Source organism: Corvus kubaryi, unplaced genomic scaffold (assembly GCF_017639235.1).
Source record: "Corvus kubaryi isolate FWS band 111438036 unplaced genomic scaffold, C.kubaryi_AGA036_p1.0 37398, whole genome shotgun sequence".
NCBI lineage: Eukaryota > Metazoa > Chordata > Aves > Passeriformes > Corvidae > Corvus > Corvus kubaryi.
This window is the reverse complement of record NW_024581137.1, coordinates 23,562,048-23,585,614: the sequence shown is the minus strand read 5'-3', so window position 1 is coordinate 23,585,614 and position 23,567 is coordinate 23,562,048. Positions and strand designations below refer to the sequence as shown.

The following is a 23,567-nucleotide window of genomic DNA, read 5'->3' as shown; positions in this document are numbered from 1 at the left end:
AGTATGCTTTACTCTTGTTAAACCTATGCTGGATGTTCCCAATCACTGTCCTCTCCTTTGTGCGTCTGGACGTGTGTTCCAAGAGGACCTACCCAGTGATCCAGCCAGAAATGAAGTGAGGCAGACCACTTCGTGGGTCCCTGGTTTGTCCTTAAGGCTGTTTTTTTAAAGATGGGTGCAACCTTTGCCTGTGTCTGTGAAGACTAAGGCAAAGGAAGCACCAAGTACCTCAGTCTTATCTAGGTGTATCTAATCTCTTTTGTATATCCTGACATTGGATGAGGTGGATCATAACACAAATCCTACTGACTGTATCGGTCCAGGCCTAGATTTCCATTGATTATATTGGCACTTTGGGGTGACAACTCATACACAGATTCCTGCAGAGCAGATTTTACAGATACATTTATTCAGCTGGATGTCACTTAACCTGTGTATAAATATCAGTCATCTAAAGCTTTAGATGGTGAGTTGGTCTTTCCAGTTTTCACTGTTTCTCATGTAAAGTATTTCCTGATTCTCAGGCAGTTGTATTCTCTCTTGGTAATCTCTTGTTTAACAAGATTCAGCTCATGGAACATAGCCTAAGTTTAAAAGTTCCTTAGAAATTCCAAACATTCATCCATTTGCAATAGGGCAGTAAGAAATGCCAATAAAACAAAACATTTTGACTTTGCTGTTTGTAGTATCATTTCCTAATCTTTACTCTTGAACTTCACTTTCTTAAAGAAAAGGCTCCAAAAGTAGAGGTTACAACCAATGTCCTTCCTCTGAAAATGTTCCATTACCACTGCATCTTTTATTAAGGTATCCTACTGTGCAGAAAAAGCCATTTTCACTGGGTTGTATAAATATTTGATGTAGCTCAATTGACAAAAACCTATTTTGATGTTCTTGCTTCTGATCTACAGGAGGTATATGGGAAAAGATTACTTACTTTACCATGACAGCTGTCTTAGCAGGCAACAATTTTCCCCTTGTTGTCTTTGAACTACAATTTCTCCTTATCTAGAAAAACTAACCTTTAGGCTGCTGTTGCTCTCAATGAAGAAAACTAGCTCTCTATGGCTTTATACGGCACGTAACCTGAATGTCTGCCTTTGCTATGTATTTGCATTCCTCCCCCCTTCTGAATCTTTTCACCTTCAGTACACACAGAGAAAATAATTCCATATGAATGGTAGAAATCCCAGTACTTCAGTGGCTAAGGTGACAATAATCGGTCAAAGCCATCGCCGGATCATCTCTGTCAGAGGCAGATGACAGAGACAATCAATCAGATTCTCTTAAAAAACCTGACTACTTTCTTCTTCCAAGCAGCCCACATTTTGTTTCATTTGCTTTGTGTTTAAGTACTGTCAATGTTTTCTGGCTGGTTGGCTGGCTTTTTCTACGTTTGAAAGGCAGAAAATTCACAGACAGAATGGTAGAACAAATACAAAAATGCCAGGCACTTAAAGGGCTGCAGTTCAGAACAACTGAAGATGAACAGGCTTGTGGTTACTCTGTTAAGGCATCAAAATATAACCTTGAAGAGGTTTGACTCTTCTGCCTTCTCACACTGCTGATTGGAGACTTGCTGTTACAGGAAAGAAGGAGACCCCACCTGTTACTTCCTTTCCATTTGGTATTAATCTGCAGCTTGCTGCTATAGTCCCCATTCTCACTAGAAGGGGGCAAGGGTGAATTCCTATGGTCACTTTAGATCACTAGGCAGGATCAGTTTACACCTGGGACTACAGGCAAAATTATCAATTACATGAGCTGGATGAAAAACACCAACAAATAATTTAAGTGCAAATTTAAATAAATAACTCTTACCTGCCAACATGAGAACATTCAAGGACCAAGCAGGCTGCAAAATCTGAATAATTTAATATATGGTGTAACTCTGCACAGTTTACATATTGTGATCTGCAATTGTGTTATATTTCTGTTTATAATTATCTGGTACAATAACCAAAAAGAAACAATTGTTACCAGTGAACTTTAAAACTCCTTTAAAGACTAATTATTAAACTGTTAGCAGAAGGAAGAAACAGATTTATGACTACTGACAATCTGGAAATCTTCACTTCATTGGGTATTCCAAGGACAAGGGGGAAAAGAAGAAGATAATAACTGTGTTTTTAAGTCTAATAAGAAAAATAATGAATTCATACTTTAAGCCAGAAAGAAAACCAGCCCTCAGAACAAAGAAATGTGATATAGTCAATTAAAGAAAGTATGCTGATACTACCTTATTTTGGAAGAGGATTAATCAGTGAATAAGACCAGCTATGAAGAGCTGGATAGGCTGCCATAGAAGTCTAGGAAAAAGTAATGAGCTGAGAAGCCCCCAGACTCCTACTTCTTCTCTTGTCCCTACCCTGTGTTGTTTGATGCTAACTGGCATGTCAGTGAAAAAGCCGTTCCATTTCTCTGCAGCATAGCAAAAATTTAGCATTTAAATGATAAAACATTTAACTGCAATTGATAGCAACTTACAGATATTATTAGTAAACATTCTTCTAATAGCATAATATGCTTTTAGAAACCTTGTTTCAGCTTTTTGATTTCGAAACCTGTTCTTCCTGTAACCATAAAATGATAATAAAAATGTTTATTAATCATTCATCTTCAATCACTAATCTAACTTAATCCTGAATATGTCCACTTTTACATAATTTGTAGTCCTGTTTGTGTTGAAACTTTATTGCCATCATTCAAGCCTACTTTATGTCCACAGACAGTTATCCAGCACTCCTCCCTCTGGTATCCAAGTACATGAACCTCCCACAGGGCTCTGCTGTGTAAATGAACTCTAAAAGTTTAAATAACGGAAAAATGTTGTGTTTAAAACATTTTAGAGTGAACTGACAAGCATATTTTATTTTTAAAAAACCCACTGAGTCTGATAACTGAGCCTGATAGAGCCAATTAGGTTTGCCTCTGTGCAATTTATATACATAAAGTAAATGACCATTTGTTTTTAAGCAAGTTAACTAGCAATTACAAGGCCTTCCAGGAAGCTGTGTGAAAGCATTCCACCAGCTGAACTTTAGACCTTCCTTTTTTTTGCTACTTGTTTGTAAAATAAGAAATTAGGATTGCCTGTTAATTTCCTGATTGACTTTTACCAGAACTGAGTCATATTCCTGTGTTTTATCCTGGGTTCTGGAATTCAGAACAATAGTAAGAAGATGCTCTGGAAGCAGCTCCCCCATAATTTTGAGGCTTAAACCACCTAATCTTAGTAGCAATGTGCAATCTCTGGGTTACCACATTCCTTTTGAAAAATGCAAACCAAACCAAAATTAGGTGAAAGATTCAGCCATAAGCACTTTAACCGCGAAGTATACCAGTCACATAATTTTCCAGTAAAATTAATCCAGCTGCAACTTCAACATTTTTATTCCCTTCAATTGTTCTCCTGGCTCCTTGGTTACGTCTCTTGGATCTATGCACCAAAGTCCTTCTCTGTACAGCAGGCTTGCCTTCAAAGCCATGGTGGCCACGAGTGTAGTACAGACTGGCTACAGTACTAAGCTGGACCCAGTGCCACTCCTCCACAGCATGCAAAAATCTAGGAGTTCTAATCTTCTTGAATTAAGGCCAAAATTTATCCATCACTCTAGCTAAGATGAAACAAAAATAGAAGACAATTTTGTAAAACATTGTGCCATCCAGGTGGAAAGGGTCTCTGCAAGAACTGGAAGTAACCGATGTCTTGTGGGCCAGACAACACTCGAGTCCTTGCACTGACCTGCAATCAGAGCCAGATGCAGTGTGTAGCTGGACAGCTAAGTCACCCTTCTATTTATGTCATCTGCTTTGCAGTCTTATTAGTTTAATTCACTTGACTTCATACTGTTTATTAACCCTGTATATTTCTGCAATTACAAAATCATCTCTAGTATGTTTATAAAATACAATACATGATTTGTTTTCCTTATTCAAATGCCAAAATATTTTCTGTACATTCATTCCATTTCACTGAAAGAGGCTGATCTAATACAAATCTGCCCCAAGCCCACATTAAAACACCTCCCAAATGTCTTCTCTTCAAAGATAATGACCTCTATTAGATGAGAAAGGAAAATAATCACAGCATAATGCTTTCTGTAATTTCCATACCATTTACCATTCCAAGGCTGAAGATGGCGTTTACCAATGAGCCTCCTTTCCTGAAGTGATCTGTCATGTGCTCCAGCCAATTTGCTTCTAAGCTGTTGACAGTCTGCCCATTCCTGGAGATCCTCATAGGGATAGTCACTGTATAATACTGGCTGCATTTTTGTGGGGTTTTGGGCTTGTTGAAGAGAATGAAGATCTCTGCTTCTACCAAAGAGTAAAAAATGGAATAATGCAACAACCATATCAATAAAATTTCACCTAAAACAATGTATAACCCACTGTTTGCCCTTGCCTAATTACACTGTGCAACTGCAAAAAATTGTTTGGGATGTGGTTATCCCCTTAATGCATTTCTACAGCAACCAACACAGCAGGACTCTCTCAAGACCCAATACAGTATTTTGTTTGCTGTTAAAATATTTCTCACTCAGAACGGATTCACTGTTGATAATGAAACATTTAAAGACAGTAATACCTGAGTACTAATGCAACATTCCCCTATGGGAATCATCTGTTCAAATATGAAATCTTACTGCAAATTTAGAAGGAATTGCTTTCTGTAGATCATGGCCATTAAAGTATTAAATAACTTGGTTTTGATAGCACAAAAGCATGGAACAAGCCAATAGCAGTCTCATCTCAAGAAAATGCAATGAATCATTCATATAGAGACTATGGGAGCTTTGTTGATTTACTCTGGATCTGAGCCAGTGTGAGACATTAACACAACAGCAAATGAATTTTAAAAATGGAATTGTGAAGGGTCTTAAAAATTAGAACTAGACCCTTTTCCGTGTCTTCTCCAGTATATTTTAGGAGCAGTTACTACGGGCAAAAAAGTCATTGCTGACAGCAAAGCTGAGCTTTCACAGCCCTAAACTGGAATTAACTTTAAAAGCAGATATCCTTCTCAGAAGGGTATATCCATAATTAAAATAACCAATAAAAAAACTTTGGACATTATCATTTTACTTCTTAATGGACATGGAAATCAAAGGTAGAATTTCTATTGACTTCCAAATGCAAAAATTCTCCCCAAACATATTAATATGAAAGGCAAAGACATTATATGAAATTGCTTCACTCAATAAGCTCCTCTGGTTTCCAAGCTATTCTATTCTAACTTCAAGCAAAAGTAAAGAAAAATGTTAACATTGCTCTCTAACAAACGTCACTGAGCAAGAAGCAGTGTGTAAATTGAAAAAGATATCAGAAGGGAGATGCTCAGAAACAGGCTGGCAGCACTTCAAGAGAAGAGCTGGAAGCCCATAACCAACATGAAAAGAGACCTAATGATCTCAGACATGAACTACATTTCAAATAGAGTAGAAAGGAATAAACATTAATGTGAATCCTCTTGCTGTTTACCACTTGTTTAGAAAGAATGAAATCCTAGCTCAGAAAAGCACTCACAGAGCTTCTCTCATCATTTTGTTTCTGACCCCCAGAACAGTGTTTTGTTGAAAACAGAGATCTTTCTGGTGCATATTAAGACGCTGATCTGAGAAGCTGGACATGACCCAGCTATGTCTGTTCACAGCCCTGAGATCCAGTCATATCCTGGGCCGCATCCAAAGCAGCGTGGCCAGCAGGGCAAGGGAGGGGATTCTGCCCCTCTGCTCCTCTCTGGTGAGACCCCACCTGGAACATTGCATCCAGGTCTGGGCTCCCAGCATAGGAAGGACGTTTGCAATGTGTCCAGAGGAGGCCACGAGGATGATTAGAGGAATGAGGCACTTCTTCTATGAGGAAAGGCTGCGAAAATTTGGGCTGTTCTGATACCTCAAGTGGCCACCTAAAAACAGAGACTAGACAAGAATAAGGGAATAAAGGTAGGTATTTATTTGAAAGGCTTTCAAAGGTACACCCAGAGCAGGCCAAAGGCTACACCCAAGATGGATCCCAGGTCACGGGTTTTTCACACTTTTGTAAGTTTGGTTCATTTGCATATCAGGGTTAATTCCCCAATTAAAACTTCAGTTAATGATGTAACTACCCCAAGTTTGCCTTCCTCTTAGTTTACACATTTTGGGCCTAGGGCAATCTGGGTGTCCTTGGAGAGCAAGCTTGAAGAAGCTTGTTATGTCTAACTAGCATGAGAGAACAGCAGCTAACAGGCTACAAGAAACTTCAGAGTTACACACTAGGCAGTACAGGATTTGAAAAATATAAAAGTTAAAACCTAAGGCATCAGTTCAGCCTGGAAAGACCCCAGAGAAACCTTCCAGTACCTGAAGGGAGCCTACAAGAGAGATGACGAGAGATTTTTTACCAGGGCACATAGTGATAGGACATGGGGTGATGGGTTCAGACTGAAAGAGGGCAGGGTTAGATTAGGTATTAGGGAGAAATTCTTCACGGCAAGGGTGGTGAGGCCCTGGAACAGATTGCTCAGATCTGGAAGGTGTTGTCTAACCCAAGTCACTACTGACAACAGATTTCACCAGTGCCCCTGACTCCTCAAGCATGGCTGAAGACATCCTTCAGTCTGGGTTTTAAGTAACACAGCACTTTTGGACATACCATTGGAATATCTGTGCCTTGTTTTTTTCAGCATTGCTTTGAAAAGCCTTTTAAAAAGGGGGGAAGTGAATGAGCACTACAAAACATTCAGGAATCAAGTGAAGAAACATAAAAATAAAACTTGAATAGTATAAAACCTAAAATAAAGAGCACATTTGAGATCCCACAAAGAGTAAGGAATAATAATTTTTTTCCTGAAGCTTTCTGTAGGGGAGAACGAGTTCAAGAGTGGTAACTTCGTATGGAATACGTAGGGAAAAAAATCCAACCACCTGATGCTTTCAATCTTCACACTCCCAAGGAAGGATGGAGAACTGGTGCCAAAAACTGAAATACATTTTCCATGGTAGGAAAAGGGAGTGCTGTAATAACAAAAATTCATTCAAGAGTAATAAAGAAGTCAGCAGTGTTGTACAGGATTTGAAAAATCTCTACTTTAGATGAGCTATCAAATAAAACTGCCTTCTCAGACCTGCAGCCTTGGAAAGTATTTGCATAACTCAGCAATTAAAAAAATGCATGAAAAATAAAGTCAAAAAGTGCTCAAAGAAAGATAACTGAGGAAACTAAATAAATTTTTAAAATAAACCCTCTTTTCTGGGAAATTAGCAGCAATTCTAGGATGTTACAGACAAAAGCTGGGAAGACTAAAGGTGATCAGCTTCACATTATGCAGAAATATTAAGAACATGGTTACTTGAAGCAAAGAATTTCAATGTTCAGTATGGAGAGGAATAGCATCAAAGAGATGATTAAACTTGCTAAGTTAACTCTCTCAAAGATAGCGTATATAAAAAGAGAAAGAACTGATCTGATTAGACTTGCAGGTAACTAATTTGTAACTATAAAACTAATAGAGGTTTTACGTGTAAAATTCTAGTGTTGTGACAAGGCATCTTTAAGGCTGTAGAGCAGAAGAGATTGTTCAAACAACAGCCATGCTTTGACCCAATCTGGGTGCCCCCTTGCCCAACAAGAACTGAAGGCAGTGTGTTGGAACATTGCTAGACTGTGATCCAAATTGGATCCAAACGCTAATTACACCAAACTGCAACGGAAACCAAGATAATAATCCAAGGAGTACAATGCAAAGTCATTCTTGATCCTATATACAAAATTCCGAATGGGAATTTTGACTGAATCTATGTAAAGCCTTAGAGAATAGGGATAAATTAAAGTCAAGGACAGTACCAGCTTTAGAAATTCCACCTACATTCCCCCTGCATAGATTTGTAGCCTGTAAGGAAATGAAGGAAAGCAGTAAGAGAAATGAGTGTAAACATGGTTTTCTTGATTTTAAACAAACATAGAAAATAAATGTATTTTAAGGCTTAAACTGGAAACACAGCAAGAATACTTTTCCTTTTCATTTTCTAAATTTTTCTGGTCTACATCCTATTTTAAAATACAGTTCCTGCTACAGAAGTAACCTTTGAGCAACAAACACCTTAAGGAGGGTATTTTGAGATTTCAGCTTTGACTTGTGGTCTCTGATGGCATAAAATGACATTTAAAAAGTGGAAAGCCCACTTGAGGAAAAATATGTCAAAGAAATGAAAGAAATAAAACTAGTATATGGCTAAAAATATTAAAAAAAAAAAAGAGAGAGAGAAAAAAAGGGAAGTGGAAGGCAAATTATTATGAGCCCCATTACCAAGATTTTGTTATGAATTAGCAAACATGGGTCATTAACAAAAATAACTGCTGTTTTCCAGTAATTACAATTCTGACTGTAGCACTGACCCCCAGACTGACTGTAGTATACTAGGAGACTTCAGAGTCCAGATCACATATATTTCTGCTGTTTCTGAGGTGGTTTAATTCCAGCTATCTGTTCACCTGCTACAAAGGGGCTAACTGTGATAAGGCTTTGTGAATTATTCCTTCTATGGCTGCAAAAGCTTGTCAGGCAGATTAGCAGGGCTTTTTATTCAAACAGACAAAAGGGATACAAAGATCAAAAGCTCTCAGGGTATGGCAACAAATACAGAAATGAACCAATTCAGCTGAACAGTAGACAAAAATAAGTCTTTACACTCAGGCATACATATGGGCCATAACAAAGCTGCACCTGCTTATATCATCTCTTCCTTTGCCATCTGACTCATGCTTAGTTGGTGTGAACTGTGTAACCATGCTGAAATCAGGTTAAGTGGCTCATTTGGGGCATCTTTTCTTCACTATCTCAGTGGTAATGTCCCTGCTGCGCCCCCACCCCCCAAAGGAGCTGGGAAGGTAACTGAGGCAATTTTAACTTGGCTTTTATGTATGAGAGGTCACCGCAGTACTTACTGCCAGTAAGTGGTTTTAAACATCGTGCTGGTGTTTCATTCTCTGCAAGTCCATTCGTCTTGTCTGCTGCTTCTCTCACACTCGGGTTCTCATGTTGAGACTGTTCCTCACTTCCCTTCACAGACTTGGAATTCAGCTCTTCAGCAGTCTGTCCTTCACCTCGACAGCCCTCTCTGGATGTGGCACATTGGTCAGCACTTTGCTCACTCTGTGCTGGAGTACTGCATCCATCAGTGCTGTCTATTTTCTCGCCATCAGGTGAAGCATGATCCTCGGGGTAATTTGAAACATTTTTATTATCTCTTGATTGCACAGAGTTGTTACTGGCAGGTGTCAGGGAGGCGCTGACAAGACAGTTCTTTTGGGAATGGTACTGAGGTATAATTCCAACAAATTTCAAGCCTTGACTTGCAGCATCTTGAATCTACAAATTGAAGAAGATTAGATTTTTAACTGTCAACCTGTCTTAGCTAAATAGAAACACAGAAAAATAACACCCTTCAAGGCAGCGAGCATGTCATTTTGCTACTTTTGTCCACTACCACTAGAAATTGTCATGTTGCATTTATATGAAAGTTACATTCTGAAAAAGCAGCATGAAAAGTTGCCTAAACCATCTGAAATAATGTGAAAATGGAGGGGGGAAAAGAAAGAAAAAAAATGGAAAAAAGAGAAAACGCCTACATATTACTTCACGAGATAAAATCTGTTTGAAAAGCTTATTTATTATAAAATACTAGAAGTGGTACTTCTTACAAAAATATTTTTGTATTGATCTTAGGAAATCTGAGACTTTTTATTATATCTTCTGCTGTATTAGGTGTGTGATTATGACATTTATGCAAGGAAAAGCTTACTAATTCTATAATAACAGTTGTTGCTTGTCCTATTTTGGATTGAAACACAAACAGCAAACTTTCACATAATGAGCGCCTAAAAGCAAAGCTATTTTAATACATCACTTTTGGGAAGATACAGAACTCAGAATAGAAAAAGGCATTGTGACATGAGCCAAGAAGAAGAAAAAGGAAACTAAAAGGCTCTATCATTAATCCTTTACACTTCAGGTAAAGGAGGAAAATGAAGGAATCAGATCACAAAAGATCCTAAGAAGAAAAGCACTGGGCTAGTAGTCATGACAATTAGATAAAGCCAGCATTAGCTAACGAAGGTTTGAGATGAAGCAGAAAGAGAAATCCCTTTTAGGCAGACTCAGCACTAAGGAGTCCTCAGCCTCACCCTCCTCAAACCCAGGAGAAATGAGAGTGCGAGACACACTTCTGTGAAAACATATGAATGTCTACTGCTTCTTTTATCAAAATCACTCACCAAAATGGTTTCCGTTTAATGTATACTCTTCACATAATGCAAAGTCTAAATACTCATAAATCTTTAAAAAATAAAAGCCTTGAGAATGAAGAAATAATTTCACTTTGTCTGCGTAACACAAAATTCCAAAGAGTTGAAGTGCCTTAATTATTCACCTATGCTCAAGTTACATGAACTTAGGAAAAAAAGTTTAGCGGGACTTTTTTCAGTAGCAAGTAAATAGGAAGAATTTTGTATCTTTTTTAAATTCAAGAGGAAGCTGATTTCTGCATCTTCTCTACACGCTTTTTTTTTGGGTTGGTTTTTTTTAATGAATCATTTATTTCCTGGTAACGTGTTACTGCTCCGAACAAACAAACCTACAGACGATGCCTGATCAACAAGAACTTCCTCCTTCAAACCACTATTATATTTTCCATGTTAAATTACCTCTTCATTTCATGATCACAGGAATTTAAACAGAGGCCTCCAGGAAACAAGACAATGGTCTTCATAGGTGTTTAGCCTGGGAAATGTGGGATGCTGACTTAAGTGAACCTCATTGCTAAACAGGACAATAGAAATACCACTAGCAGTATCCTGGCCAAAAGGGTATCTGTCTACAAAGAAAGTTAGCCTTTACCTTGCTCAGGAAGGTTTAAGTGAGTATCAGTGACAGATGCATTCATAATGTGCTCAATGGTCCAGACTCTCCATTGTAACTGGATTAACACTTTTTTATATCGTTAGTGATAGAGTTACAAATTCATTTCATCTCTTATCACTCACGCACAGACACAACACTACATTTGTTTAGTAGGTTGCAGGGCAGCTAATTATAGAAATCTAACTAGTATGCAACTGTTAGAGAGTTTGAGGACAGTACATATTTGGTAATATTACTGGTCCTGGTCAATAAAGACTGCTTGTCAATCTCCATCAGACTCCCACGCTGTGATATGGATGAGAGGGAACAGCTTTCACAGATACTGTAGCCATGTTTTACAGTCTTGGCTTACTCAAAAAAATTGTGTTTGTTCTAAGGAGTACCTGAAGCTGAGGTGTTTCTTCTGAGGGTCTTGTTCTCAAAATAGAAATGTGAGGAACTGAGAACCGAATTACAGTCTCACCTGTATTGGTCGAACAGCTTAGCAAGAAGATTGGAAAAAAGAGTTTGTATCTTCAAGGACTTTTCCCAAAAAAGTTAATACTGTACACTACAGAACACAAAATCTTATTTAAACATGTATTTCAAATTTTCCCAATGACATATGGCAAAACCAAGCATCTCATTATTCTCAATAAAGCCAATGTAGCAGGAAATGCTACATCAAAAGTGTGATGCAAGCTGCAGAACAGAAAAGTGATGCATCAGCAGACACAGCTCCTTTCAACGTTTCACAAAACCACGAATAAGACAGCTCTCATCAGAAAGTATAAAGGCTGAACATATTCAAACTACAAGGACAATTTGGTTTTCAGGATCCTGCTGAGAGCTTAAATATTACTAAATTTTAGTTGCCTTCACATCCAGACTGAATCACGCCATCCAGTACAACCACATTTTCTGTTTCCTGTATTTCAAAGACTGAATATATGAATTTCAAAAAAAACCAAAAGCAAAACCAACCCAACTGACCAAACAAACCAACAAAACAAACAAACAAACAAAAAATCCCCCACAAAACCAAACCCACACCTCAGTAACCGGAGAGGCTGTTCCCAGGAGATACACAGGACAGAAGGACTGTTTCTGCAAGCCACCTGCAGGTTTTGGACCCTCTTGAGGAATCCTGTGCTGGTACACACAGACAGATATGTCTGTCACAGCCTTTTGGGAAAACATCTCAGCAGATGCAGTGCTGGGAATCAGTAAGAAGGCAAAGTATGGAAGAAGGGGTAAAGCTGAAGTGAATGGGAAGAACATGATGCTACTTGGACAGGATCACCCAAGACATATTCCAGATCAGACAAATAACACAATTACTTGTCTTTACCTGCCAGTTTAGAGCACTAACAAAGAGCACTAACAAAGGTCGGTGTCACACTGCATTGTATGAAAGGAAATGCATTGTATGAAATGAAAGGAAAAAACATAAAAACAACAACTACATCTCTACCACTTTTCACATCAAATAAAAATCTAGATTAAAAATGCCTTTACATTAGGTGATCAATACTAATTTCAACGGTTTGACGACAATTTTTATACTTCAAATATACTATATACTTGCCCTTTACATCTTGGGAAATTTTGAAAAGGGAAATGCCAACAAAATTTTTTAAAAAAATAAATTCTTTGCTTTTTTCCCCAGATGGGAACAGAAACATTTCCATTGCCTCATAAAGTACTGCTTGGATGATATTAACCACAAATACAAGACCAGATCTTCATCACAAAAGACGTTATTGTTCAACCACAGAAGCAGAACTTAACTAATTTATTTCAATCTGGATAAACCCCCAAGTGGGTACATCCAAATACATTTGCAACTGGCTTGCATCAAATTGGATTTATGGCAGTTTAAAAATAGAATCTGCTTGAAGAAGGGGTGAAATTTCATGTGTACAGAGGGCCAAGGCAGTTAAAGAATTTAATGTCATCCCTATAATTTGCTTGATTAGAAACCTGGCATTTTCCCCAAGGGGGAAAAAATGACAGATTTAGCCTTTGCTGTCTGCGAAATAAATACCAAATCTCCCACGAACTTCAGAAGGAATAGGAACAAGCACTGTGTCCAACACTGATGTCACTACCTTAATTGAATTTTAGCTGGGGTACTTGTGTTAACATTCTTAACATTTGTGAAATGCTATTGTTTATTTCAGAACTGCCTGACTGCTATTTTTATACTGCATTTGGAAGAAAAGGAGCCATCAGCAGCACAAAGCAGTGTCACTAAATATTACGTTGATGTAGCAAATTTATGTCCCATCTTTTTAAATATTTCTGATTCTCTTGAAGGCTCCCTACCTTAATTAGAAAATGGCTGACAGTCTAAATTAAAGATCTGTAAAACCACACCTGGCAACAGCATGGCTGAATGATGAAATCCTCTTTTCTGGAAAGTACTTGTTTTACTCTATAGCTCTCACAGTCATGTGAGAACCCATATTCAAAAGCTCATTTTGAACAGCCACATACAGGTTCTCTTTTCAAATCTATTTTGAATAAAGACACTTGGCAAATCCACTGTACAGCCCACATATTGTGCTCTGTGTTTCTTGTTCCGTTGTCAGCTCTGTAATAATCTCCTATTGACAGCGAGCATGATGGTACTCTTATAAATTTGGAAAATCAAGCATATAGATCCCATGCTGAACAGACTCATACACTTTTGTCAGCTTCAGCAACTGCTTACAGGGAGATCCTGATCATATCCCAGTGGGATGGCACACAGAAAATCAAACACTTCCAGCAAGCTCAGGGCAGTATTCTACCAAAATCAATAAAAATACAAAACAACACACAGCAATTTAATAATGAGGATCTCTCTCAGATAAGAATTTCAAACAAATTATTTAGTAAGTGCTAGGAATTTCTCTTAACTCTTTAATGCCAGGAGCTGGACATTTTTGGGATGCGTCCAAAGGAAAAGCAGTTTTACTAATGTCATCAAGGCACTTGAGTTTACAGCAGTCCTAAATGGTCTCAAGGCTTACACTTTCCGATGATCTGGGAAAAAACACCTTCAAAACTTAGGCACTAGTAGTGAACACTTCATTAGCAGGTTTGCTATATAGTTCATTATATAACAAGCTACTGAAAGAATTTAGTAAAACCCAGAAACAATTTATGAAGAGCACACATAGCAAAAACGCTCTTAGAGAAAGAATATTTTCCAGGAGCAAGGAACTGATTTTTGATGATCAGATGCACTTAGTTAGCTCTGCTGTGAACTTTGGGAAAGACTGCTACTTAATCCTACTGAGGGCCAAACATATGGCCTTGGAAACAAAAGCTGGTTAATTTTGCTTATAGCTGTCTATTTAAACCAAGTATGAACTATCTTAGTCAATAAAATAAATGCTTGTCTGTCTGTTTACTTAGTTGTTGTTTTTAAAAGAACAATGTAAAAGGCATTAGGTGTCATAATGTGCACCAGAAACCAGATCAGTCCATTTCTCTACCTTTGTTTTAGGATTCAAACAAATCTCCTTTGAGAACAGACAGCACCAAGGATCTTCATGCAAAAAACATAATCTTGTGGTTTGAGAAGAATGCTATGTACTGTATGCCAGGAGTTGGAACTGGAAAAGTATGCTCAAGACTACAGTCTTCCAACTATGTCCTCCTCCTTTAGTATCTAGTAGAACATGTTTCATCATAAATACTGTACACCCCCCTCCCAGTCTGCTCATTTCTGGAAACAGATGTTTAAAATTAAGACAGGCTTTTAGTCTGCCTCTTATGTTTTCCGTAGGTCTTACATGCTCCTTCCTTAGAAGACAGGAACAGTCATCAAGAGTTTACTGCTTATTTTAAAACCAACTAAGCTTAGCTAATGTTCTAAAGGAGGATTTAGTTCTTTCTATATAACTCAAAACTTCTGCAACTTTGGTATTTTTGCATCTCTAAAAACACATTACAAAAAAAAGATAATTCTGCTAATCAAATAGCAAAGCATCAACTGCTCATCGTTTTTCTGTTCTATTACTCTGGACTGTTTCACTCCTTGCAGATTTCCAAACCATGCAAACTTTCTGACTAGGATGCTCCATTGTTTAAGCCTGTATTTCCCATGCATTTTTAACATCTTCCAGTTTAAACTCACTCAGTTTGAGTTTGAGATAGATAGTTCATGTTCATATACACAGAAGTGAATATAAATGTAGGTTTTAGAAAGTGAAATCCCAGTCTGCATTCGAGTTTTCAAATTACCGAGTATTTTCACTGTCAATTACATCAAAATAGGCCATGAGGGATAAAACACTGGAGGGATGCCTTGGAAAATGCTACCATAATCCCAAACCATTGACTTGCCATTTTAAGACCTCATTGCATTTTTGGCAGAGGCACAAGAACTAGAACAAGGTAGAGAACAAGGCACTGAACAGGGCAGGAAAGCAAGCTCTGCAGTTTTACAACATGTTCCTTGGTAGTAGCCTCTGCAGAAGGGAACTGAAGACTACCAACAACACAGGGAGAAATGTACTGAAGCAAGCAGCTACTGCAACTTACTGCTGTGCTGAGTAAAACAGAAGGTGGGATCGTAAGGCAGTGCTGCAGGAGATACTAAATTACAGTAAGCTATATGTCTCCTGCTACTTGAGCCAAAAAGTGGTGAGATTAACAACTTGAAATTCCTCTGCAGCTTGCATTATATTCACTCCTGAGAACAATATAACCATGCTAAACATGCAGTGCAGCATCGTGCAAGTACACTTGCTCCTTTCAGCATATTTCATTAGATGACAGGTGTGGAAACCAGCCTCATCCTCTGTGGTCCTGGGTGTGTTGATTCTTCTCAAATCATCTGATTTTAGCACCTGCTCCTTTGCTGAAGGCAAAGAGTGACACTGCTGGCCACATGCTACGAAGATTCAGTGAGTGTGGTACTTGTCCAAAAGCCACATAATATACCTGTATCCTCCCACCCTTCCCCTAAATCTGAAAAAAAGTAAATGTAAATTAAATTATTCACATAATTTAGGATTTATTCCCTACAATTTGTTTTAGACTTGGGAAAAAACTGCTAGAGAGCAGCCAGCAATGCTCACTCAACCCAAATACTTGATACACACTTTTAAAATAAGTCTGTAGAAATTCTGTCCCAAGCTCTTGCTCTAGAGAACTGGCATTTTTCAAAACACAGACCATGTTCTGTGCAGGAATCTTTTGTCAGTAACTCCTACACTAATTGATGAACACAAGCAAGGGGAAAATAAAGATTTACAGACACGTGTGGTTGATTGTTGTATCTAAAAACCATTTTAGCAACTAGTGATAATGTGATTCAATGTGAGAGATTTTAGTCCACCTCTGTTCCAAGCAGTGAAAACAAACCAATAAAAAGGTTCAGGACAACAGAAGTATTTTAAAAAGTAGGAATTCAGTCTCAAACTTACAGGCTTTACATTTAATTTGCAGGGAATACTTATTTTATATCAACAAAAGAGCATTTCTTTAAAATCACATTGTTTCATCAAGCCATCTGTTACTCGTAGCCAAAATTACAATTTGAACAATTTGCTGGTAATTTATTCTAGCACAGTACGAAACATTATCATATTTATTGTTATTTTAAAAGTTATTTTTTCCCACCAGACAGAAGCAGGATCATTAAAAATATCAACTACATACTTTATAATATCTATTTTTATCTTGGGCAAGGGGATGACTCTGAAAGCTGCTGGGGGCAAAGGATTATAAAAGCACAACCAGGCTCCTGGGAGAGTACTGGAAATAGTTTTGCAATGTCCATGGAAGATATATATCAACACTACTCTTACAGGGCTTAGTCAAAAGAACACAAGTTGAAAGAAGCTTAAGCAGGAACAGATGTTTCCCTTCACACCAGGCTGTTTAAAATAGAGTATATGCTATTTTTTACCATCTCTTGTTATATATACACTTAGAAAATGTTAACAAAGCGCTCTTTAATAAATATTATCACAGCAGATTACAAGCAGCTGAACTATTGATGTTGAGTTTCAAGCTCTGCTTCATGACCACAACTACTGCTAACATCCAAATACTTAAAAAATAAAATAGAGGCTCTGTTTGTACTGAAAACATGCAGAAAACAAAGCTGTCAGCTAAGTGCTCAGCAATGGTTTTCATTACAATGCACTAAAGAAATAATGCTGTATTGCTCCTTTGCAAATACCCTGGAGAGTGAAGGTTTTGTGGTGGGATTTTTTTGGTTTGTTTTAAGGATGGAAATGCTTTTAGAAAAGACTGAGATCACATCTCGGTAAATAATCCTAGGTAATAAACAAGACTCTAGAAGGGTCATTTTCTAGCCACAGAAATAAATCTGAACTGCTTATTTATTTGAAGAATAAACCTCTGAGTATTAAAGACTCAATCTTTTCCCCTTTTCTCTTTTACTGCCACCTGCTCTGACTGTACACCCTGCAGGAAACTTCTGAACCGACCAGCTAAAACGTATGTAAAATAAAGAATTATACTTAGGATTACAACAACCATCTAAGGACCCCTGGCACCAACAAAACACAGACTTCATAGAAGAAATGCCTGCAGGACTGCAGCAACCAAGTCAAGAAATCCACCAACACACTAGAGTTCTTAAGAACACATCAGCTGCATCTCTTTGTTCCTTCTAAAAAATAAATCTCGATGTAAAGATTAAGAGATGAAGAGTAAGTAATGAAAGAGACAAGAATATGAGAAATGCTAGGACAGCTATATAAACCTCAGTATTTTTCTTAGCTATTATAAGTAAAAAAATTGTAATAGTAATTTTTGCATTCAATATTTTCTAGGAAATTGCAGATTTTTGTCTTCTCGCTTGCTTGTCGTGCTGTTAACAAACAAAATAGTAATATAAATACATTTTAGTATGGAGACATTGATACATTTCTCATCTTCCACATCTTCTTGCCATTTCATAATTAGATGCTGAAGAGAATTTAGAAACTCAGAAGCTGAGAGTTCAAAACCATTTCATATTGCTTTCACACAAAATACGGGTATGTGAAGCCCCTTGTTTTGATCACACAAAACAAGTGTTCATTCTAATGTGAGGAAATATGCAGAAAATAAATGAATCACTCCCTTGACTAGAATCATCTATGGAAAAGATCTTAAAAGCTCTTGAGAAGTCCTATAGGTATTTAGCTGTTATTTTAGAGGAGAAACAGAAGTCCTCCTAAATACTTCAACCCTGCTTCTATCTTGCAACTTAAAAGAAGCTGGAGAATTAACCTGTCTTTTAAGAGCAACACTAACAAAAAAATTCTTCACCAATTAGAACCGTAACACAGATGATTCTCCAGAAAACAATGTGCATGAACTAAGACAGCAGTAATTCTGAAAACTCCAAAACAACTACAGATCAATGGAGGTGAAAAAAATCACGAGCGCAGGAAAAGAAGGATCTCAGTATTTTAATTAAATCACCAAAGTAGAGACACATGCTGTGAGAGTGACCTGTGGTTGTTCAGGGGGTGTAGCAGTCCCTTATCCAACCACTAAGCCAGTCTCCTGCCTGAGGTTCCCTCCAATGGAGCGAGGGCAGATAACGGGCAGGAAGATCAAACCGCTCCAAGAAATGTCTCGCCCTTCAGGAGCACATTGAGTTCAGCTACAGCTTAGCAATGTGTATTAATTTCCAGTGCATAAACTAACACTTGAAACACACTTGTACCTCATGCCAGTCTTATTCCTGATAACATTTTTATGGAAAAGATAACTCTTTTCCATAAAACTGTCAAGAGGGTTCAAATACAGTAGATCCTTTCAGCAATGCAGGCTGCAAGTTCTTCACACGTGTGTTAGTACTGTACAGCCTTTCTTTCAAAATAGTGCAATTCTCTACTCAACTTGCTTTTGTACCAGAGAGGACTGGGGGTCACTCTTTCAGAGCCCAGCTCTAGATCAACTACAGGGGTGGCAGCATCCTTGCAATGTATATTGTTGGCAGATTCCTCCCTGGGGTCCCATTCACTTACTTCTAAGTTACCATCACTTCCATGGCCCAGCAATGCTATTACTAGGCAATAAAATAAATGTCAAAAAACTTACTGGCAATGTCACTGCATCTGCAGGAGTCAAGATTATTTGTAGGATGCTCTGGACTACAGAAGTTGTTCCGAGGATCAGTTAAGGGAGTGACACCTTACTGGCAGCTTTGGAGCCAGTGTTAATAATTTGTACTCACTGAACTTGACCAAGGCACAAGAGAGGAAACAGCAATGAGCAGATTTGACACACACTGTCTTATCCAGCAGATTTCACAGCACAATAAGCACTACAAAGGTGTTTCACAATGGCAGTCCTGTTACAAGAGGAACCAGTCCACCTCTGAAAATGCAAAATCAATTATTCATCTGTACTGCCTTAGGTTGGCTGGAAGAAATTAGACTAATTTCTGAAACAAGTAAGGACAGACCAGCAGGGAGAGATCCATGTCTAGCCAAAAACACAAAAGGAAGATGCCTGCTTTTGGATTTCAGTTAAGCTGCACCATTTTTAAATCATGCTTTTCTATACTTACCATACTTCCTACTTCCCCAGAGAAGGATAATGAGTCCAAAGAGACAAGAAACATGAATCCTGCAATGGTGTCACACTGAAAATAAGATACCATACAAGAATTCCCTCTGACAGTGCATTATTAAGGAGATAACCAAGGATCCAAAGATGTGCTTCCTAAATTTTAAGAAGTCAGAACTGGAGAGACATAGTACAGAAAGAATCCTCCATTTCCTAACCTGTCACCAACACCACAAAGATGTGAATATAGGAGTAAAACCTTCTGCCTGTTGCAGTTCTAGAGCATGTACCTCAGACTGATACAGAAAACAGAGGTCATGAGAAACATATTTGGCATTCATACATATGACTGTGTATCCAAAATAAATCTTTACTTGGGAAGTCAGCCTAGCTCCTCCTTCCCTTACTTGTCTCCATAGACTCCAGAAAACACTTTCAGAAGAAAAACTTGTAACAGCATACACAGAAACAAAAAACAACTAAGGAAGTAATTAAAGGCTACCCTATTTGACATGAGACACAAGTCAAAATATTACAAAATATGGTATCTTATAAGCAACATCTCTACTTTCAACAACTTCAGAATGATCTGAGCCACAGTGATCAAAAGTTCAGAAGTTAGCTTTGCTTATTAAAAAGCAGATGAGTAAATCTTTAATCTCTGTTTTGCCTGAGAGCTAAAGACAGGAGTGTTAATACCAATACAGCAGTACAGTATATACACAACAGTTTAGTTACTTCTTTCACTGCCCACAAATTATGTATCAAAGACACCATGGGACTGTTTGAGCTCTTTAGGACAGGTTAAGCTGCACTAGATCCACATGGATATCAAAGAATAAACACAGTGTGGTGATGTTGACATGATTTTTAAGTATGGGAAGAGTGTATTTTATGCAACATCATGTCCCCAATATTTAAATGTTCCCTGTCTTGCCATAGCCAGACGCTGTGGCACAAAAGTAGCAAAGAGAGTGGAGAACTGGGACAAAGTCCAGCAGCACAGAAGGATCTCAGCACAGAACAGAGGTTTGACCAGAGAATCTTATTTGGCATTTTTTTTATGTTTTATAGTCAACATTGTACTGAGAGACTTTGTTTCAGTGAGCAAGAGGCATTCTCCAGGTGAAATAACCTCCTTGTTTCTACCGCATTACTCTCACACATTTATCTAGAGTTATAGAAGAAAAAAGCACACATTACCTATGCTGCATGCCATTGCAAAATTGTATTGTGTTTGCAGAAGGAAGCAGTTAATATTCAATATGATGCACATTTTCAATGCAACAAAAAGTCAATCCAGAAAAGTTATTAAAATTCCATCCTTGTTCAAACTCAAGGTAAGTAGTACTTGCTCAGCAGTGCACAATAAAATTAATAAAATTAATTTTCTCAGGGTATAGGAATTTTTTTTTTAGCAAGCTCAGGGAGAAAATTTTGACTTCTTATTCTGTTTTGAAAATATGGCTATTCCATTTGGTTTGGGTTTTTTTAAATACACTAATTTGCAATACAGTAAGATGGTAAACCTGTGTTAAAGGCCTCCATTATGAAAAGCTTACGAAAAGATAAAGGATTTGTCTATTCAGTTAAAACATTCTATTAACTTCAATTGTATTCTACAGTTGGACAAGAATTATAAGGCTGTTCATTTTTTAAAGAAAGGAATTGCCTTCTCTAACAGCTTTTTGTTACTACTTTGTTTGAAGAACATCCTTTATTTTTCCATTTATTTTGTTTGTAAACATCTGGTTTATCTGCTCTTAAAAGCAATGGATTATTTTTGTTGCTCAGACAAATTAGTTAATATGACAATTAATTCCTACTCCCAAACAAGTCTTGTTTCTGAGTTAGATTTACATTAAAGTGTTGAGACTTTCACAATGTGTTTAATCAGATATAGTGACACAGCATGCACTTGACAGCAACAGCTTCAAAGAACTTCAAATTTCTCTACATCAAATAACATCTGAGGATGAGTGACATATTCAACCTACAGAAAAACAGTAAATATATATTCTTGCTATTAAAATTTAAATTATCATCTTTCAAAAAGGCATCTTCATAACCCCATAATCAAATGGCTTCTATCAACAGAAACATTTCCATGTCTAGAAATGCACTATAAAGAGTCTGAGAATTGGGTATTTATGGAAATAAGATGACTCCTGGATTGTCACTTTGTTTTCATGTTATCCATACTCTTTCTGAAGTCACAAATGCAAAGAAATTTTCTGTTTCAATGATGCACAATTTTGCTACCAGTTGTGACAGTTATGCCTATATTTCTACTCTGACTCAAAGAACTGAAGAACAAAATCAAACATGTTGAAACTGGTATACAATAACTACACCAGTTTTGCCTAAGTGTGAATATATTGAAATAATCCAAGATAACATCAGAATAGTAGTGTAATAACACAGTTAGACCTGAAACAAAATTTGGGCTCAAATTTTTGAATATTATTATGTGTTCAGAAAGCTTCAGTTTTTCTGATACCAAAATCTATACATCTTTTAAGTATCAGATAGTTACAGCTGCATTCTTTTTAATCCAATTCTTAAAATTCACAGTAAAAAGGAAAGATTGAAGATGAGTATAGTCTGTCAAGATGAGTCCCCATCAAGCTCATAAAGCCTGTGCTGAAGTTTATTCTAGAAATTTTTTGAAATATTATCACTGCAAATGGACTAAAGCTAGGGGAGTATGCCTACTCACAGCCTGTGGCTAAATAAATACACTACTCAGTGCTAGTTTATATAACATCCAACAGGACACAACAGATGCTGCAGAATTTGAAGCAAGCACAATCTGAATCTGTTTTCACTGAAATGGACATAACCTGCTAATTTCCAGTCTGGCAGAATATTACAGTGTCAAAAATAAATTTTAAAAGAAGGCAATAAATAAATGCTTGCAGTGTTCTCTTCAAATTCCCCAGTATAGATAATACTTAATTGAAAGCAACCCTATTCTGGTTCACAAAAGTATTTAGGTAACCAGTACCAGCTCTATCAGATAAACAACATGTGATACTCAAACAAAACTTAAATAATCTGGGGGTTTCCCTGGAGGTAAAAGGCCTTTTAGGTAAAGTACTATTCAATAGGATATTTGGACATTAAAATGGAAATTATACATATTGCTTCAACATAAAACGTTGCACAGTACAGGACCATGTTCTACACTGATATCCTCTGTGGGAGGTCATTCTCCTGTGACACTACAAATCATTTTCTAGTAATAATATGATCAAACTTGTTTCTGTCAAGAAGTAAAACTGCTGTTCAGATACTTAAAATTACAAAACACCAAATCCTAGTGCAGTATTTCAGCTGGTAACAGTGATACATATCCCTACTGCCAAGTTGACAGAACTAGAAACAGTAATTATAGTGCAAATAAAAGCATACTGTGTTTTCGGGTTTGTGCCCCTACCCCTCTTTTCTTTTTACTCACTTTCTTAATAAAATCAGGGATCTCCTTTTTCTCTGAAAGGTGGTTTAAAGAGGAGCAGCATTCTACCTCCAAGACATATCCTTCATTGACATCACCTTTTGAAGACCTAAAGAGGCAGAGAGAAAAGAAGAATCAGTTTCTGTTGTTACAAGTGGATACCCAGATATTCCATTTATAAGTATTTCTCCTGGAGAGCTAAACTTCAGACAGAACTTTGGTTCCAATACATTCCCTGCACTGAGCTCAACACAGTTCTGACAAGTGGCAGCTACAGTACCTCACCCACTTGCTAGGAGAGCAAACCACACCAATGACAGCAGATGGAGGAATGCTTCAGGGACTTCCAGATTTCTTTTTCTGTCCAAGAAACACTTTGGCAGCCTGGCATCTAGGGCCAACACCAAGGAGATGCACGGGTGATATAACTCAGAATATACAAAAAGAAGGTTCCAATGCAATGGTCTGACAGATGTTCTGGGCCCCACAGGGTAGCCTGATATAAGATGCGTTTCACAGACAGCAGTTAAAAGAAACCCCTTCTCTTATCTAGATCCATTCCAAGTCAACACCTAAAAATCAGGGGCTGATCAAAAATAGTTTAACCTTCAGTCTTCCCTTATTCTTTGTTTTTGAGAAATGTAAAGCTGTGCCTGAAGTCCCTTCTCTTTCAGAAGAAACTAACTCCTA

The 23,567-nt window shown here is 37.5% G+C and overlaps 1 protein-coding gene across 2 annotated transcripts in view; it reads right to left on the bottom strand.

The window, feature by feature from the left end:
• The window catches only part of RFTN1 (raftlin, lipid raft linker 1), a 97,079-nt gene that overhangs the window by 22,775 nt on the left and 50,737 nt on the right, over positions 1 to 23,567 (bottom strand). Inside the window, exons 4-6 of one of the 2 annotated variants that reach the window (XM_042043289.1) lie at positions 22,881 to 22,986; positions 8,932 to 9,355; positions 4,117 to 4,320 (exon numbers count right to left, since the gene is read on the bottom strand). In XM_042043289.1, coding sequence (XP_041899223.1) covers positions 4,117 to 4,320; positions 8,932 to 9,355; positions 22,881 to 22,986 — 734 coding nt within the window. The remainder of the gene's footprint in view (positions 1 to 4,116; positions 4,321 to 8,931; positions 9,356 to 22,880; positions 22,987 to 23,567) is intronic. The other variant, XM_042043288.1, reaches the window with a different exon arrangement.